This window comes from Carcharhinus amblyrhynchos, unplaced genomic scaffold (genome assembly GCF_965287045.1).
Source record: "Carcharhinus amblyrhynchos unplaced genomic scaffold, sCarAmb.v2.hapA scaffold_42, whole genome shotgun sequence".
Classification (NCBI taxonomy): Eukaryota; Metazoa; Chordata; class Chondrichthyes; order Carcharhiniformes; family Carcharhinidae; genus Carcharhinus; species Carcharhinus amblyrhynchos.
Window position 1 is genome coordinate 3,455,615 of NW_027649783.1, and position 18,280 is coordinate 3,473,894.

The 18,280-nt window shown below is 44.9% G+C and overlaps 1 protein-coding gene and 6 non-coding genes across 7 annotated transcripts in view; 5 read left to right on the forward strand and 2 right to left on the reverse strand.

Annotated features, from left to right (window-relative positions):
- The window catches only part of LOC145335841 (putative G-protein coupled receptor 139), a 47,110-nt gene that overhangs the window by 4,425 nt on the left and 24,405 nt on the right, over positions 1-18,280 (forward strand). The window contains exon 2 of the mRNA XM_080181567.1: positions 13,033-13,139. Coding sequence (XP_080037693.1) covers positions 13,033-13,139 — 107 coding nt within the window. The remainder of the gene's footprint in view (positions 1-13,032; positions 13,140-18,280) is intronic.
- trnap-agg (transfer RNA proline (anticodon AGG)) lies at positions 2,129-2,214 on the reverse strand. The gene is given in 2 exon segments: positions 2,129-2,164; positions 2,179-2,214. It is a non-coding gene; the product is annotated as a tRNA-Pro (tRNA).
- Positions 5,286-5,357, forward strand: trnad-guc (transfer RNA aspartic acid (anticodon GUC)). The gene has a single exon. It is a non-coding gene; the product is annotated as a tRNA-Asp (tRNA).
- Positions 7,805-7,878, reverse strand: trnam-cau (transfer RNA methionine (anticodon CAU)). The gene has a single exon. It is a non-coding gene; the product is annotated as a tRNA-Met (tRNA).
- Positions 10,649-10,738, forward strand: trnap-cgg (transfer RNA proline (anticodon CGG)). Its single transcript is given in 2 exon segments — positions 10,649-10,684; positions 10,703-10,738. It is a non-coding gene; the product is annotated as a tRNA-Pro (tRNA).
- Positions 14,026-14,108, forward strand: trnal-uag (transfer RNA leucine (anticodon UAG)). The gene has a single exon. It is a non-coding gene; the product is annotated as a tRNA-Leu (tRNA).
- Positions 16,559-16,632, forward strand: trnat-agu (transfer RNA threonine (anticodon AGU)). The gene has a single exon. It is a non-coding gene; the product is annotated as a tRNA-Thr (tRNA).

Genomic DNA, 18,280 nt, shown 5'->3' on the forward strand with positions numbered 1-18,280 from the left:
TGATTAGAAAGGGCATTTTTGTATGACGAGGTGGCCTAGTGGTGAAGGCGATGGATTGCTACTTCATTGCGTTCTACACGTGTGGGTTTACATCCCATCCTCGTCGGAAATACGTCTTCACTGCCCCTTTATTGGGGGTAAACTCAGCATGTGGGGATGCGGCCTGGGTCGGATTGCTGTTGGTGTAGTCTCGATGGGCCGAATGCCCTTCTTCTGCACTGTGGGGATTGTTTGATTTTCGGGGTGGCAGTTTCACCTCTCTGAAAGCATTAATCCACCAGTTCCTTATCTAAAAAGACGACTCCAATGAGTTCCTGACCACAATCTTTGAATATCTCACCAGATAACGATGAAAAGTCCAATATGTCATTCTTTGCGCAGCAGCTTTACATTACAGCACAGAAACAGGCCTTTTGGCCTTCCCTGGCTGTGCCAAACCATTTTTCTACCTAGTCCCACTTACCTGTACCTGAACCATATCCTTCCGCACCCCTCTCATCCATGTACCTGTCCAAGCTTTTCTTAAATGTTAAAAATGAGCCCGCATTTACCACTTCATCCGGCAGCTCATTCCACACTCCCACCACTCTCTGTGTGAAGAAGCCCTCCCCCCCAATATTCCCTTTAACCTTTCCCCTTCACCCTTAACCCATGTCCTCTACTTTTTTTCCCTCCCCTCGCCTCCGTTGAAAAAGTCTATTTGCATTCACTCTATCTATACCCATCATAATTTTATACACCTGTATCAAATCTCCCCTAATTCTTCTAAGATCCAGGGAATAAAGTCCTAACCTATTCAACCTTTCTCTGTAACTCTGTTCCTCAAATCCCTGCAACATCCTTGTAAACCTTCTCTGCACTCTTTCAACCTTATTAATATCCTTCCTGTAATTAGGTGACCAAAACTGCACACGATACTCTAAGTTCGGCCTCACCAATGTCTTATACAACCTCACCATAACATTCCAACTCTTATACCCAATACTTTGATTTATAAAGGCCAATGTTCAAAAGCACTCTTTACGACCCTATCTACCTGTGAAGTCACTTTTAGGGAATTATGTATCTGTATTCCCAGGTCCTTCTGTTCTACTGCACTCTTCAGTGTCCTACCATTAACTTTGTATGTTCTAGCTTGGTTTGTCCTTCCAAAGTGCAACACCTCACACTTGTCTGCATTAAACTCCATCTGCCATTTTTCAGCCCATTTTTCTAGCTGACTCAAATCCCTCTGCAAGCTTTGAAAACCTTCCTCACTGTCCACTACACCTCCAATTTGGTATCATCAGCACATTTACTGATCCAATTTACCACATTATCATCCAGATCATTGATATAGATGACAATCAATAATGGACCCAGCACTGATCCCTTGGCACACCACTAGTAAGAAGTCTCACAACACCAGGTTAAAGTCCAACCGATTTATTTGATAGTAAACTCACAAGCTTTCGGGGTTTGCCCCTCCGTCAGGTGAATGGAGAGTTCTGACCTCAGACAGAGAATACGACAGCGCACAGTTTACAGATTACTAATTAGAATGCGAGTCTTTCCAACAAAGCTGCTATTCAAGTCTTTAAGATGCAGACAATCTAAGTGGAAGCAGCGTTAGGCACAAGTTAAAGAGATGTGTATTGTCTCCAGACAGTACAGTAAGTGAGGGTTTGCAAACCCAGGCAAGTCATGGGGGTTACAGATAGGGCGACATGAACCCAAGATCCCGGTTGAGACCCTTCCACATGTGTGCGGAACTTGGCTATCAGTCTCTGCTCAGCGACTCTGCGCTGTCGTGTGTCATGAAGGCCGCCTTGGAGAACGCTTACCCGAAGGTCAGAGGTCGAATGCCCGTGCTATAAGGCAGCAGCAGCTTCCGATCCACCCTGTCCATTCCTTATATGCCTCAATCAGGTCTCCTCTCAGTCTTCACTGCTCTAAATAAAACAGTCTGATCCAATCCAGTCTCTCTTCACAGCTCAAATTCTCCATCCCAGACAACGATCTGGTTACTGGTAAATGGACCATGTTCTGCAGTAATATATTCTCTGCAATGATTTCTCGGGAACTTGAATCTGCTCCTGACTTTAATCACTTTCGGAATCTACTTTGGAAAAAAATAAAAATAATTCCGGGGCTCGTCCGGGATTTGAACCCGGGACCTCTCGCATTTTAATGCCGCAACCCTAAGCGAGAATCATACCCCTAGACCAACGAGCCAACCGCCAAAGCCTGTCAAATGGACATATTTTTTCAATATCTCCCACAGGTTATTAACCATTTCTTTCGTAACAACATTGTAAAATCAGGAATGTTCCCGAACAATGTTCCATTTCACTGTCTGTTCTGGTGAAGATCAGAAGCAGTGATATCAGTTTTCACCACTCGCCAAGTCGACCTGTGGTTGTAACTCGCCAGTCGCGTCGGTAATCTCATTCTGACAGCCGGATTTGATTGGATTTGAATTGATTTATTTTTGTCACATGAAATAGTATACAGTGAAAGGTATGGTTTCTTGCAGACAAAGCATACCGCACATAGAGAAGGAAAGGAAAAAGTGCTGGATGTAATACCACCTCATCTTTCCACAAATAAGGGGACCAAAACTGGACACAATATTCCAGTTGTGACTTCATCCATACAATTGAAACAATATTTCTCTACTTTCTTATTCCAGTTTTTTTGCAATATATGCTTACATTCAAATTGCCTTTTAAATTATACATTTTACCCGCATACTGACTTTCTGTGATTCTGGACAGAGACAGCCAGATCCCTCTGTCCAGACAGATTTGAAACTGCTTTCCAGAAGGATAATAATTTGCCTTTCGCATTTATCCACATTGAACTCCATCTGCCAAAAGCTATCCAATTCTCCGAGTATATCTAGATCCATCTGGAATATTTTTACATCGTCTTCACCGCCTGCTTTCCCACAAATTGTGTATTATTCACAAATTTTGTCGTGTTACACTCTGTCCCTGCTTGCAGATCATTGATATAGATTGGAAAGAGTTGAGATCCGAGGCCTGGCCCCTGTGGCACCCCGCTTGTTACAGTTCGCCAGCCTAAGAAGCATCATTTTTCCCCCATTTACCCCGACCCTCTGCTCCCTGTCAGTCAGCCAATCCTCAATCCAATCCAGTTCTCTCCGCTGACTCCCAGACACCAGAACATTTCATGGGAAAACTCGAACTGCTGTTACCTAAAAAAAAACTACGGTCCAGTTCCTACATTCCTGACTCAGTAACACCTCCAGAAACAGCCCCAAAAAGAATGAACTGAAATGATTCAGTTTAATGGGCAAAATCAGGTCTGTATAGCAGCGACACGGCATGTGCTTGTGGGGTAACGATAGCAGGACTTACTCCCATATTATGAAAGTTTCCTGTTCAAATCACGTCAAGCGTCTGGAGCCTTTGTGCAGTTGGTTCCTGGATTTTATTTCTGGATAATATTCCCGAAATGATCAATTTCAAAAGCATGATTTAAATGATATTTTAGGAATACTCCCGGTTTACAGGCTCAGTTTATATTTCTTTACACAGTTTTATATCGGAGCAATGTGTCAGGGATGTGATGTGTCCATTGCTTATAAAATCAAAGCAAAGTCCACAGTTTTAGATAAATCTCGGTGTCATCAAAGAGGAGAACTGACTGGTGGTGATTTAACCGAGGATTCACACCTCAGGCCAGGAGCAAGGCTGAGAACGCGGCCTTCATAAATAACCTCGATATTACATAGAAACATAGAAGACAGGAGCGGGAGGAGGCCATTTGGCCCTTCGAACCTTCTCTGCTATTCATCACGGTCATGGCTGATCGTCCAATCAGCAGTCTAATCCTGCTTTCTCCCCATATCCTTCGACCCCATTCGTCACAAGTGCTAAATCTAACCGCTTCCTGAATACATTCAATGTTCTGGCATCAACTACTTCCTGTGCGAATGAACTCCACAGGCTCTTTGGGTGAAGAAATGTCTCCTCATCTCCGTCCAAAGACGGGAATGAAACCCGTGCTGAATAAGATGCCCGACCAACTGAGAGAAACCTGCCGCCCAAGGTGACACAAATCAACAAGAGGGTACAAATTTACTGCCAACGAAACCAGGATAACCCCTGGGGCAGCAGCCAAGTGCCCCACTTGGATGTGAATGCGAATATCAGAGCAAAGGGTGGCTTTGATACATCATCTTCGGGGTTATGGGCCCAGCACGCTTCTGCTGCGCCACTCTGCTCTGCACACACTTGCTTTCTGCCTTTTATCAAGAACACAAGAGTAGGGAAACTCGGCCGTTGTCAGAACTGTCTCTGAGTTTGGAATTCTGTCTGTAGTTGTCCAGCTCTGGGGTTGTAGGATGGGACTCAGGTCCAGGACTCTGGCTGCGGTTGGAAAATGGATAGAGACACATTTTAAATATAATGAGGATGAAGATGGAATTCAAATCGATTTCCGCAGGGCGGGTGTTCGTTGAGTGAGTTGATCAGAATGGCCGGAAAGTTTAAGACGCTGTTTTCAGGCATCACATTTCTCTGAAATCCGAAACCTGACGGTGATTTTTCCGTATCGAGGCACCATCCAAACCCGCGAAATCTTTCAGCTGGAAGCACAAGGGCAGCAGATGCAGAGAAACAAGGACCACCTGCAAGTTCCACTCCGAGAGACACACACCATCCTGACTTGGAAATATATCGCCGTTTCTGTGGCTGTCTCACAATCCTGGAACACCCTCCCTAACAGCACAGTGTGTGTACATACACCATATGGACTGCAGTGGCACAAGAAAGAACTTACCACCCAATTAATACTAGATAAGGAATGCTGGCCCAGTCCGCGACAGCAACATCCCGTGAAAATAACATTTTGAAAAATCATCTGTGTCGGAGTCGGGAACATCTGACTTCAGATTAGAAAACTATGTATGTCAATTAAATCCTGAAGGCGGATACTTTATACCAGATGTGTGTCTGACATCATCTGTGGAGAGAGACCAGCTGAGATTGTCCAGAATGTTCAGACTTCAAGACCCCGTCTTTCCTCCAAAATTAAAAAAGAACATGCGGTTTGATATGAACGGCAAACGCACCTTTCTGTCTCCACCTGATTTGTGTGTTTTCTTCATGCATCCATCTCATTCTCTTTCCTGCTAATCCAAAAGTCTTAATTAGCTGTTTGCTGCATGAAATGGTTCTCCGTATTGGGGAAAATAACTGATCTCGTCAGAACTGAGTTATCCCTCTGGAAGTGTAAGTGGCAAGTGTAGAATGCGTTTCGTCGTTTGGTGGAGCAGCTCCTCGTTAGTATAGTGGTTAGTATCCCCGCCTGTCACGCGGGAGACCGGGGTTCAATTCCCCGACGGGGAGTTTATTATAACTTTATTATGTCAAATTGTACGGCAAAAATAAAAGACTGAAGAATTGAAACTTTCGAAAATGGAAATCTTTACATTTGTACGGAAACTTTTGGAAACCTGAGATCAACGTTCGTTCAATTCATCAGCATTTTCGCTCACCTTTGATGTGGCCATGCCACGGAGCCAACACGTCGAATATTACCCTGATATTAGCACAATGCCAATAAATGCTGTGATTTCATATTTTTCAGTTCTATTTTTGGATGATCCACTGATTCCCAGATCCCTGAAAATACAAAGGAAACCTCCAATGTTTTCCAATATTGGAAATCCCTTTGAGTCTGTGAGTTGTGAAGATTCATGCAGCGTGAGGAATGGAATATTAATGCATGATTGTAAGAGCAGGAAGGTTCATTTCCAGTTGGAAAAAAATTTTGGTGAAGCCACCGCTGGAGGACAGTGTGCAGTTCCGGTCAAATCACTACAGTAAGGATATGATTCCACTGGAGAGGGTGCAGTGTCCATTTACCAGGGACCAGATCGTTGCCTGGGATGGAGAATTTGAGCTATGAAGAGAGTCCATGAAGACACCATTCACTGTCCTATTCTCATCAACCATCTTCGTCACTTCCTTGAAACACTCGATCATGTTCGTGAGACAAAAGCTCCCCTTTACAAAACCATGTTGTTTCTCACTGATATGTCCACTCATTTCCAAGTGGGAAATACCCTGTCTCGACGAATTCTCTCCAATAATTCCCCGACCATTGATGGAAGGCTCACCGGCCTGTAATTTCCTGGATTGTTGGTGTTACCCTTCTTCAACAAAGGAATAACATAGGCGATTCTCCAATCATCTGGGACCTCCTCTGTACCCAGTCAGAATGCAATGATTTCTCTCAGGCTCCAACAATTTCCTCCCTTGTCTCTCTCAGTATTTGGGGTATATCCCATCAGACCTATCTTACCGACCTTAATGTTTCTCAAGGGCACCAATATCTTCTCCGTTTTGATTTCAACATGACTCAAACCACCCGCACATCCTTCCCCAGACTCATCATCATACACGTCATTTTCAGTCAACACTGACGCAAAGTTCTCATTTAATACTTCACTCATTTACTCTAGCTCCATGCATAGATTCTCTTCGTTGCCCTTGAGTGGGCCGACCCTCTCCCTGGCTATCCTCTTGCTCGTTATGTATGTATAAACAGCCTTGGGATTTACCTTAATCCTGCTGGCCAGTGTATTTTTCGTGGCCACTTTTAGCCTATTGTTTCATTATGTTTTTATCTTCCTCATTAGGTTAAGGAGCGGCGCTCCAAAAGCTCATCTTACCAAATAAATCTGTTGGACTTTAACCTGGTGTCCTGCTGCTACTTAATGTGCCTCCCCCAGTCCCACGTCGGCAACTCCGCGTCTGTCTGTGAGAGAATGGAATTAATACTGTATCTGTTATCCATGATCTGCATACAGATTTGTTCCTCTATCTCTTTCTCACCACACTTCCCTTTGTCCTTCTCTATCACTTCTGTTCACATTGTATTGAATAGTAATTGCCTGGTGTTCTATGTGACTGATGGAGTCACTCTGTCCGTGGTACTGTTGGGGACTCAATGTGTATTTGCCAGTTAGTGGGAGCTGAGAGTGACTGCGGGGTTCATTCCCTCCCTGCGATGCTCTGTCATTTTGGGATTAATGTTGTAACTGTCCTTCTCGGTCACTATATGAGGGACTGGGTTTTCTTTTACCTATCAGTCTCTGCAACTGCCTGTGGGATTCATCCTCTAATTGTCAGTCTCTGGCTGTGTAAATCAATGTGTACTCTTTAAATATCAGAGAAGAGAGAAAATTACAGCACAGGAGCAGCCCTTCAGCCCTCTAAGCCTCCGCCGACCATGCTGCCCATGTGAACTAAAACCTCCTTTCAGTCTGTGGCACTGAGCCTGCTTTCTGCTCAATGGGCCGAGTGTTGGCAAGTGGAATTAGTTGGGCAGGCCAGGGCATTTCATGCATCACTGTAGATTCGATGGGCCAAAGGGCCTCTTCTACACTATCCTATTCTCTGATACATGGCCTTACAACCCAAGCTTGGAAAATTATGTATTCATAGATAATGTATTTTGGGTGGATGTCAGTATAAACTGCAGAAATTTGGTTCATGTCTCAAAACTCACAGTTTGTTTTCCCCGCATAGAATTGTTGATATTTCAAATATTCGAATTTGTTGTGAATGCTGAAAATGTAGTGACTTTTAGAACACTTCATAGAATCATAGAAAACCTACAGTGCATAAAAAGGCCATTTGGCCCACCGAGTCCGCACTGACCACAATTCCACCCAAGCCCTACCCCCATATCCCTACGTATTTGCCCCTAATCAAAAAATCTCAGGACATTCAGAGGCAATGGACTACCGTGCCGCCCAATATACTTCAGTTTAAGGGAAAAGGCAAACTGGCCCGTACGGGGATCGCACCCGCGACCTTGGCGTTATGAGCACCACGCTCTAACCAACTGAGCTAACCGGCCACATCTAAACTGACCTCCACGGATGGTTAACGGGGCAGCACGGTAGCATAATGGTCAGCACTGCTGCTGCACAGCTCCAGGGACCTGGCTTCAATTAGAGAAGTTTGCACATTCTCCACGTGTCTGCGTGGGTTTCCTTCGGATGCTCCAGTTTCCTCCCACAGACCAAAGATGTGTGGGTTAGGTTGATTGGCTGTGCTAAAATTTGCCCTTAGTGTCCTGAGATGCGAAGGTTCGAGGAATTAGCGTGTAAAAAATGTAGGAATCACGGGGTAGGGCCTGGATAGGATTGTGGTCCGTGCAGACTCGATGGGCTGAAGGGCCTCTTTCTGCACTGTAGGGTTAAAGAAAAACACTTGTCAGAAACATAGTGTGATTTCTATATGTGTGTTGCCTGATGTTGTTGTTGCTGCTCTTGTTTTTTTTTACTGTGACTGTGTTTTCACTGTCTGGCAATGAAGACAAATAAATAAATGTCTCATGATCGATTTGAATGGTAGAACAGAGTCAAAGTGCCATGTGCAATGTCTGTTCTTAATTGCTGCGTTCTGGTGACTGGAAGAGACGGATCGATGGATACTGAGGGGAATAAGGGTGGAAATTGCAGTGGCAATGGAGGCAATTTCTAACCCAGCTCGTTATATGGGTGGTGCCAAATGAGTGGAGAATTGCAAAGGGTAAAGACACCTCTTCAGAAATGGCTGTAAGAATGAGTCCAATCAGTTTCATATCAGTTTAATTGTTGGGCCGAAGGGCCTGTTTCCTGTGCTGTGTTCTTCTTTGTTGTTCAATATGTAATATTCTCCAAATAATAACCGGAGAGGTAAAAAAAAACACCCACCTGTGCTGATGCACAATAATTAAGGAAAGCCCCTCAGTAATCCCATAGTTAATGAACTTGATCGAGATTTTCATGAGGGTAATGGAAAAGGCGAGGATTCAAATCCCAGTCCTGGTCATGCTTGGGGGAGGCAGTGGCAGTGGACAAGTAATCCAGAGATCCTGGGTAATACTCTGGGAAGCTGGGTTCAAAACCCAAAAGGGCAGATGGTGAAATTTTAATTCAAGACAAACCCTGAATTAATTGTCCATTTTTATAAAACCTCATGCAGTTTACTAATGTCCTTCAGGGAACAAAATCTGCAGGAGGAGTGTATTTGAATCAGCAAGTCCAGAGGTAACAAAAACATGGATGAGGGTTTCAGGAGCAGTTGAGATCAGGTATTATCAACAATGTGTGAAGTTACACAGCTGGAAACAGGTGGCCTTGGTGCAGGAACAGATGTGTGGTCACAATCTCATTTCCAGGTGGAATGGTGTGCCAAGGTTACATGAGTTTGTTTCGGCCTCGACAGTGACCAGGGAGAGTGATGGAGTCATTGACTGGGAATGGAATTTGTGGTGGGACCTTTGGCCTTCCAGATGTTTAACGGGGAATTATCTGCTTATCGAGTACAAGCTGCTGGATAAGCAATCTAATAATTTAATAAGAGAGATTGGTTCTGAGAGCTGATGGTGAGCTGGAACTGGGTATTATCATCTTACGTGTGAAAACTAACACTGATCTTCAGATTATGACACCGAGAGGTGAGGACTAGAAATAGAAGGGAGCCAAGGATAAATCCTTCAAAGATTCGGGAACTAACAACACAGGAGGGAGAAGAGTGACCATTGCGGGTGATATTGTGCCACTGACCAGAAAGGTAAGAATGGAACGAGGCGAGTGCAGTCTTCCCCAGCTGGACAACCATAGAGTATAGAACATTACAGCGCAGTACAGACCCTTCGGCCCTCGATGTTGTGCCGACCGGTGGAACCAATCTAATGACCCTCCAACCTAAACTATTCCAATATTATCCATATGCCTATCCAACTGACCATTTGAACGCCCTTAAAGTTGGCGAGTCCACAACTGCTGCAGGCAGGGCATTCCACGCCCTTACTACCCTCTGAGCAAAGAACCTACCTCTGACATCTGTCCTATAATTATCACCCCTTAATTTAAAGCTATGTCCCCTTGTGTTAGCCATCACCATCCGAGGAAAAAGGCTCTCACTGTCCACCCTATCCAATCCTCTGATCATCTTGTATGCCTCAATCAGGTCACCTCTTAACCTTCTTCTCTCTAACGAAAACAACCTCAAGTCCCTCAGCCTTTCCGCATAAGACCTTCCCACCATACCAGGCAACATCCTGGTAAACTTCCTCTGCACCTTTTCCAATGCTTCCACGTCTTTCTTATAATGCGGCAACCAGAACTGTACGCAATACTCCTCGTGCGGCCGCGCCAGAGTTTTGTACAGTTGCAACATGACCTCACGGCTCCGAAATTCAATCCCTCTACCAATAAAAGCTAACACACCGTACGCCTTCTTAACAACCTTATCAACCTGGGTGCCAACTTTCAGGGATCTATGCACATGTACACCGAGATCTCTCTACTTGTCGACACTTCCATTAGCCCTTTATTCTGTACTCCTGTTACTCTTACCAACGTGAATCACCTCACACTTTTCCGCATTGGTCTTCTACACTTTGCTCAATCTGTTCTTCACAACAATCCTTGAACTGATGTGATGGGAATTTCTTCCGCTTAGAGAAGCTACAATCCCAACATTGAACATCCTGTTGAATATTCAGGGTCTAAGACAACGAGGATCGCATTTCCCCCTGAATCTGCTGTGTTTTCCTTCAATTTTCCTTTCAAATGACAGTCTGAAAGGATAGCTAGTTAATAGAAGTTTATTCGCTGACAAATTTGCGCACCCACGGCTCGTTGGTCTAGTGGTATGATTCTCGCTTCGGGGGTTGCACTGTATGGAGTTGCGAGAGGTCCCGGGTTCAAATCCCGGACGAGCCCTCACTTCTTGCCAGTTTTGGTTCCAAATGTTGGTTGTTTATTTGGAAAAAAAAACACGTTGCGTTTTAGATGGCGGGATTTACATGTCTCCAGATCAGGTTTGAAATCCAGCAACACATCCCGACAATTTTCTCAATGCTGCAAATCAAAAGTTTTCAAGAATGTTCACCCACGGAACCAGACTGGAAACTTATCCCAATGAATCAGTCAGGGCTGTCCATTGCTTGTCGCGTCAGGGATTCTTGCATCGTGTGTTCAGTTGTATTTTGTTCAGAAAGAAATTGAGGTCTGACAATGCTGTGGGGGGGCGGGGGCGGGGGGTGGTGGTGGTGGTGGAGGAGGTGCGGGGGCGGTGGGGGGGGGGGGGGGGGGTGGGCGGGAGGGGGAGGGGGGTCACAGTTTGGTTTTGAATTGATTATATTTTCACTATGTCTCGGGCGTTCCACTGAGCAGGAAGTGAATCTTTGTGAAACTGTTCGGTATTCCACTCCAGAGGTAATTAACTCAATGAAGAGGAGGTTTGGAGAGGCTGCCCGTGTTTGATTCCACGCGAGGACTGGGTGCCATGCATCTAAGGATACTGAAAGACATGATCAGTGTAATTGCGAAGAGACTGGAAATAACTTTCCAACTTCCGAGTTATTAAGGTAACAATGTTTCTTGAACTGTTTTGAGTATTTTGAAATTGTAACCGAGAGTGTTGGTAAAGGTAATACTGTTCATGCGGTTTACACAAACTTCCAAAAGCACGGACATTTTTAATAAGGCAGATGAAAGTAAATGCATCAAAATGTGAATTGATTCGTTTTGAAGGAAGAACCCAGGTTCAAAACATAAACTATATGGTACAGTTCTAAAGAGGCAAATATGTACATATATCTTCCAAGTTGACAGGGATGATCCTAGAGGTTTACAGCATGAAAAAATGCCCTTCAGCCCAACTTATCCTTTTTTAACCACTAAGCTAGTCCCGATTTCCCGCGTTTGGCCCATATCCCTCGACAGCCATCTTTCTCACGTAACTGTCCAAACGCTTTGAAAAAATAAAGTCATACTCACTTCTACTACTACCTCTGGCAGCTTGTTCCAGACAATCACCATCCGCAGAAAATGAAAATGTCCCTCTGCACCCTTTTGTATCTCTCCCCTCTCAGCTTAAACGTATGCCCTCCAGTTTTAGACTCCCCTACAATTTCGAGAAAATATGGACTATCTCGCTGATCAATGACCGTTATTATTTTGTAGACCTCAGGAAGATCACCCCCAACCCCAGAGACAAAAGTCCTAGCCTATCCAGTCTCTTCTTGTGAATCAAACCATCAAGTCTTGGTAGCATTCTAGTCAATCTTTTCTGCACTCTTTCTAGTTTAATAATATCCTTTCTCTAATAGGGTGACCAGAACTGTACGCAGGATGGTGAGGAGAGTGATCATAATAAATCAGACAGTGCCCTGTGTGTTTTTTTTTGTCAATGGGGTACTGAGTACAAAAGAACAGAAGCTATGTTAAGCCTGCATTTAAATTGGGTTCGGTTTCAAATGGATATTGGTTCCATTTTCTGCAGAGCAAATTATAAGAACATTATAAAAGATTTCAGAAGGTGGCAGAAATGTTTCACCAGAATAGTTCAATTGATGAAGAATTTTATTTATTGAGAATGGTTTGACACACTGCGACTGATCGACTTGGAGAAGAGAAGGTTCTGAGGAGATTTGACAAAAATATGCAAATCGTCATGGTCTCGTCAGATGATTGGTAGAAGTTTGTTCTCATTGTTGGTAGGATCGAGAAGCAGAGGGCAGATATTACAAAGAACAACACAGCACGGGAAACATGTCCTTCGACCCAACGAGCCCGCACCGCCATTTTAACATTATGAGTCTCCTCTCCACCCATGACCCTTGTATTGGAGGTAATCGCTAAAAGAAGCAACAGCAGTATAAAGGAAATGCTGCCTCAGAGAGGGGTCACGGCAGGTTCACTTGAATTCGATTATTATTCCAAAACTAAAGTGTGCAGGTTAATCCGCAATTATATAATTTTTTGTATTCATTTATGGGCGTCACTGGCTGGCCAGAATTTATTGCCCAATCACAGTTGCCCGACTGCAGTTGAGAGTCAACCACATTGCTATTACTCTGGAGTCACACGGAGGCCAAACCGGAAAGGACGTCAAATTTCGTTGCACAAAGGGCTTTGGTGAACCAGATGGTTATGCCGGTAATTGACAATGGATGAAAACATAAATAGGATCTTCATTCCACATATTTTGTATTGAATTCAAATTCCACCAGCTGCCGTGTTGGGACTCGAACAAGAGTCCCCAGAGACACGGACTTTGAAGGCAGCTCAGAATCAAACACACTGCTGTTGATCCGGAATAACATCCAGGCCAGACAGGGTAAGAATTCCGTCCGCAAAATAAATCAGTTAATCAGCTGTTTCTTTTTTCTCCGACAATCGACTCAAGATCATTAATTCCAGGCATTTTTATTGATCCCGAATTTCAGCATCTGCCGTGTGATGGATGTGTGAGGATGTATGTGAGTGTGTGTGTAAGAGAGAGATGAAGTCATTTTCAGTCTGTTTGTGATTGTGGATTAATCCCTTCTATTCCCTCACAAGCACAGTGAGCCCCTTGCTCCTCCGAACTCTAATTGAAAAAAATACTTGTACCCCTGTGACCCTGGGAGTGGGTTGGCGGGGGGGGGGGGGGGGGGGGTGGTGCGCAGTAATGGGTGGGTAATGTTTGAAGTCAATGCCTCAGGATGCTGAGTGTGAAACAGTCGATTTTAAAGAATGCGTGTCGGAAACTGAAGAGTGAACTTGTTTGTGAGAAGATCACAGAAAAGCTGTGTCTGGAGCTGCGCACTGGAGACAAGTTTTGGGTTGTCAGTAAATGAACTCCTGTAATGAAGGAACAAAATCAGAAACAGAAAATCCTGCAAATATTCAGCAGCTCCGAAAGCAGCTGTGGAGAGATATTCCTGTCGCCAGGATGTAACTCTCCAACTGGATACTTCACGTTGCTCAGATCTGACACTCTCAACACCTTCCTGTAAGGAACAGGTAGGGCGGGAATTGGGTCTTTGTTGATTTGAGCAAACAGAGCAATGCAGCAATGAGAAGCTCCTCACCCCCCGGCGGCTTGGGGAAGGATGGGTCAGACAGACAGGACTCCAGGTTGGGTTCAAAAATGGGGGAAAGGGCACATCGAGTTTTTATTGTAATGACAATGAAGATGGAATTCAACTCGACTTGTGCGGATTCATACGTAGCCTCAGGTCGTCAGGATGGCCGAGCGGTTTAAGGCGCTGCGTTTAGGTCGCAGTCTCCTCTGGAGGCGTGGGTTCAAATCCCACTCCTGACATTGTTTGTTTTCCCCCTCCCTATTCCAGACACCATCCACACCCGCGAAATATCTCCCCCGGAATGACAATGGTTGCAGGGGCTCAGGAACAGCGACCTCCGGCAAGTTCCATTCCGAGACACATTCCATCCTGTCTCTGAAATATATCACCGTTTCTGCGGCTGGCTGACAATCCTGGAACTCCTTCCTGAAAAGCAATGTATCAGTACAGACACCACATGGACCGCAGTGGCTCAAGAATGAATTCCCTGAAAAAATATCTCGAAAAATAATTAATTTTGGGCAACAAATGCTTTCCGGGCCAGCGACACACAGGAATCCTTTCTCGGGTGCATCTGTCTGTATTCAGACTGTGTTTTGCATTATCTGCCGTTCAATAAGAATTGGGACCTTTCTGATTCTATCACTTAAACTGTGCCTGTACAAGTCAACTTCCGGAACTAAAACATAGGTTCAAAATTCATTCTGTATCTGACAATCTTTGGAAATGCAACTGACTTTCTATATCCCCTCATTTGAAATCTCCGATTAATTTCTTCATTCATTCCTGAGATGTGGGTGTCGCTGGCTGGGCCCGCAATTATTGTCCATCTTAAATTGTCCTTGAACTGAGCGGATGACAGGTCACCTCAGAGGGCATCTTAGCGTCACCAAAGTTGCTGTGTGTCGGGGGTCACATGTAGGTCCAGACCAGGGAAAAAATCATTCCTTAAAGGACATTAGTGAACCAGCTGTGTAATTTTAAGACACTCGATTCATGGTCATTAGACTTTTAATTCCAGATTTTTTTTTATTGATGAGACGTTTCACCATTTACCATGGTGGTGGTGGTGTGTGTGTGTATGTGTGTGTGTGTGTGTATGTGTGTGTATGTGTGTGTCTGTGTGTGTGTGTGTGTGTGTGTGTGGGTGTGTGTCTGTGTCTGTGTCTGTGTCTGTGTGGGTGTGTGTCTGTGTGTGTGTGTGTGTGTATGTGTGTCTGTGTCTGTGTCTGTGTGTGTGTCTGTGTCTGTGTCTGTGTCTGTGTGGGTGTGTGTCTGTGTGTGTGTGTGTGAGTGAGTGAGTGAGTGAGAGAGAGAGAGAGAGAGATAGAGGGAGAGAGAGATTCTCACAGTCTCTTTGTGAGTGTGGATTAACCTTTTATATGCCCTCACAAACACAGTAATCCCCTTGCCTTTGTCAATTCCTAAGAAGTACTTGCACCTCTGAGACCCTGGTGGGCGGTTGAAGGGTGGGGTGAGGTTTGAAGGCGATGCCGCAGGGTGCTGAGTGTGAGAGCAGCCGATTTTAAAGCATGTGTGTAGGAAAGTGAAGAGTGAACTTGTCCGTTTGAAGATCACAGAAAAGCTGTGTCTGGAGCTGGGCCCGAGAGACAAGTTTTGTGTTGTCAGTAAATGGAATCCTGTAATGAAGACACAAAATCAGAAAGAGGAAATGCTGGAAATATTCAGCAGCTCCGAAAGCAGCTGTGGAGAGATATTCCTGTCGCCAGGATGTAACTCTCCAATTGGATACCTCACATTGCTCAGATCTGACACTCTCAACACCTTCCTGTAAGGAACAGGAAGGGCGGGAATTGGGTCTTTGTTGATTTGAGCAAACAGAGCAATGCAGCAATGAGAAGCTCCTCACCCCCCGGCGGCTTGGGGAAGGATGGGACTCAGATACAGGCCTCTGGCTGGCGTTCAAAAATGGGGAAAAAACGCATCGAGTTTGAAATGTAAATGCCACAAAAATTGAATTCAATTCGATTTCTGCACAGATTTTGCACTTTGGGTCAAGTAGTCAGGATTACTGATCCGTCGAAGGTGCTCTGTTTCGGTCACAGTCTTCTCTCGAGCCCTCGGTTCAAATCCCAATTCTGATGCTGATTTTTTTTCTCCTTCGCGAGGCACCATCCAAACCCAAGAAATCTCTCAGCACAAGGGCAGCAGATGCAGAGGAACAATGACCACCTGTAAGTTCCACTCCGAGACACACATCATCCGGACTTGGAAACATATCACCGTTCCCATGGCTGGCTCACAATCCCGGAACTCCCTCCCTAACAGCAGTCTATGTGTACATACACCACATGGACTGCAGTGTCTCCAGAATGAATTCATCGCCAATTACCCAAAGAGAATTAATTTGGACAATAAATGCTTCCCGGGCCAGTGACACACATACCCCGTATGAATAAAGTATTTTCTCTTTTAAATCACTACGTGCGAGAGAAGGGACACAGCTGCCTTCAGAGCAGAAAACTGTGTGTGTAAATCACATCTCTATTTTTACACCAAATGTGTGTCTGAAAACAGTAAGTGGACCCAGCTCACGTTAAACCGTTCAATATTTAGTCGGATAGTTCACAGGTACGTTCCAATTCTGGCAGTATCTCCTTTTTCACAAATATCACCAGATCTGGAACATATTCCCAGCATTCCGCTGAGCCCACCCACAGCAGTGACAGGCTCTGTGGCTCAGTTGGTTAAAGCGCCTGCCTAGTAAGCAGGAGATCCTGGGTTCAATTCCCAGCGGAGCCTTGGTTCTTTTTCACTGGTGTTTGCAATTGTGCCCGTCGCAAGATCCAGTTTTGCCTTTCCCTTCACAGTGGATAATCTCCAAAGATGGAAACATTTCGAGACTCCCCACAAATATCTCGACTATTTGTTGAGATGATCCAGGTATTTTCATCATCTTGCAGTTAAAGAAAAAACATCTGTAATAAACCCAATGCTGTAAGTTCATCAAACACAGATTTCCATTATTTTCTCAGGGAATTCCGAACACAGTCAAATGGCTTAAATCGTTCCATGTGTCCAGCAGTCTCTCACGCTGCTATTGTGTGTTTTTCTCTGTCTATTGTAATCTCGGTGTGATGCAGTGATACCTCCTCACACTGATGTTCCGATTAAACGATACAGGAGTGAAAATCTACCTGACTACATTCATTGGGAGCAAGTCGAACCTTTGCCGTAGCAGACTGGTGCAGCAGAAGCGTGCTGGGCCTGTAACCCAGAGATCGATGGATCGATAAGCGTTCTCTGCTACTCCTGTTCACAGTGGTGATAAAACAACTAAACGGTAACTATGAAGTAGTTGTGACTTTTACCTGGAGTACACAAACTGTTATTTGGCTTCCCTTTTCCCCAAAAAACTGTTCTAGGACCCTTGCTGTTTGTCATTTTCATAAATGGCATGGATGAGGAAGTGGAGGGATGGGTTAGTAAGTTCGCTGACGATACAAAGGTTGGTGGTGTTGTGGATGGTCTGGAGGGATGTCAGAACTTGCAGCGGGACATAGATAGGATGCAGGACTGGGCGGAGAAATGGCAGATGGACTTCAACACGGAGAAATATGTAGTGGTCCATTTTGGCAAGACCAATGGGATGCAGGAGTACAATATCAAGGGTAGGAGTCTTGGCTGAGTTGAAGAGCAGAAGGATCTTGGGGTCCGGGTCCACAGGACTCTTAAATCGGCCTGGCAGGTGGAGGATGTGGTCAAGAAGGCGTATGGTGTACTGGCCTTAATCAATCGAGGCATTGAGTTTAGGTGTCGGGAGGTAATGCTGCAACTTTATAAAACCCTAGTCAGACCCCACTTGGAGTACTGTGCGCAGTTCGGGTCGCCTCACTACAGAAAGGATGTGGAAGCTATTGAGAGGGTGCAGAGGAGATTTACAAGGATGTTGCCTGGATTGGGAGGCATGCCTTATGAAGATAGGTTGAGGGAGCTAGGTCTCTTCTCCCTGGAGAGACAAAGGTTGCGAGGCGACCTGATAGACGTTTATAAAATGCTGACAGGAACAGATAGGGTGGATTCTCGTGGGCTATTTCCCAGGGCTGAAATGGTCGCTACGAGCGGACACAGGTTTAAGGTGCTGGGGAGCGGGTACAGAGGAGATGCTGGGGGAAAGTTTTTCTCTCAGAGGGTGGAGAGTGAGTGGAATCGGCTGCCGGCGTCGGTGGTAGAGGCGAACTCGCTGGGGTCTTTTAAATGACTTCTGGATGAGTATACGGGATCTAATGTGATCTTTTTAAGAAGCCATGACATATATTAACACCGCTTCAAGAACCAATTTGCTGGAACTAATTCAATATGAACCGTTTCAGTGTCAGCTCTATTCATGGCCAGTTCTCAAACAGGCATTGATTGGTTAGAAGTTTTAATGTTATCAGGGAACAGTCAT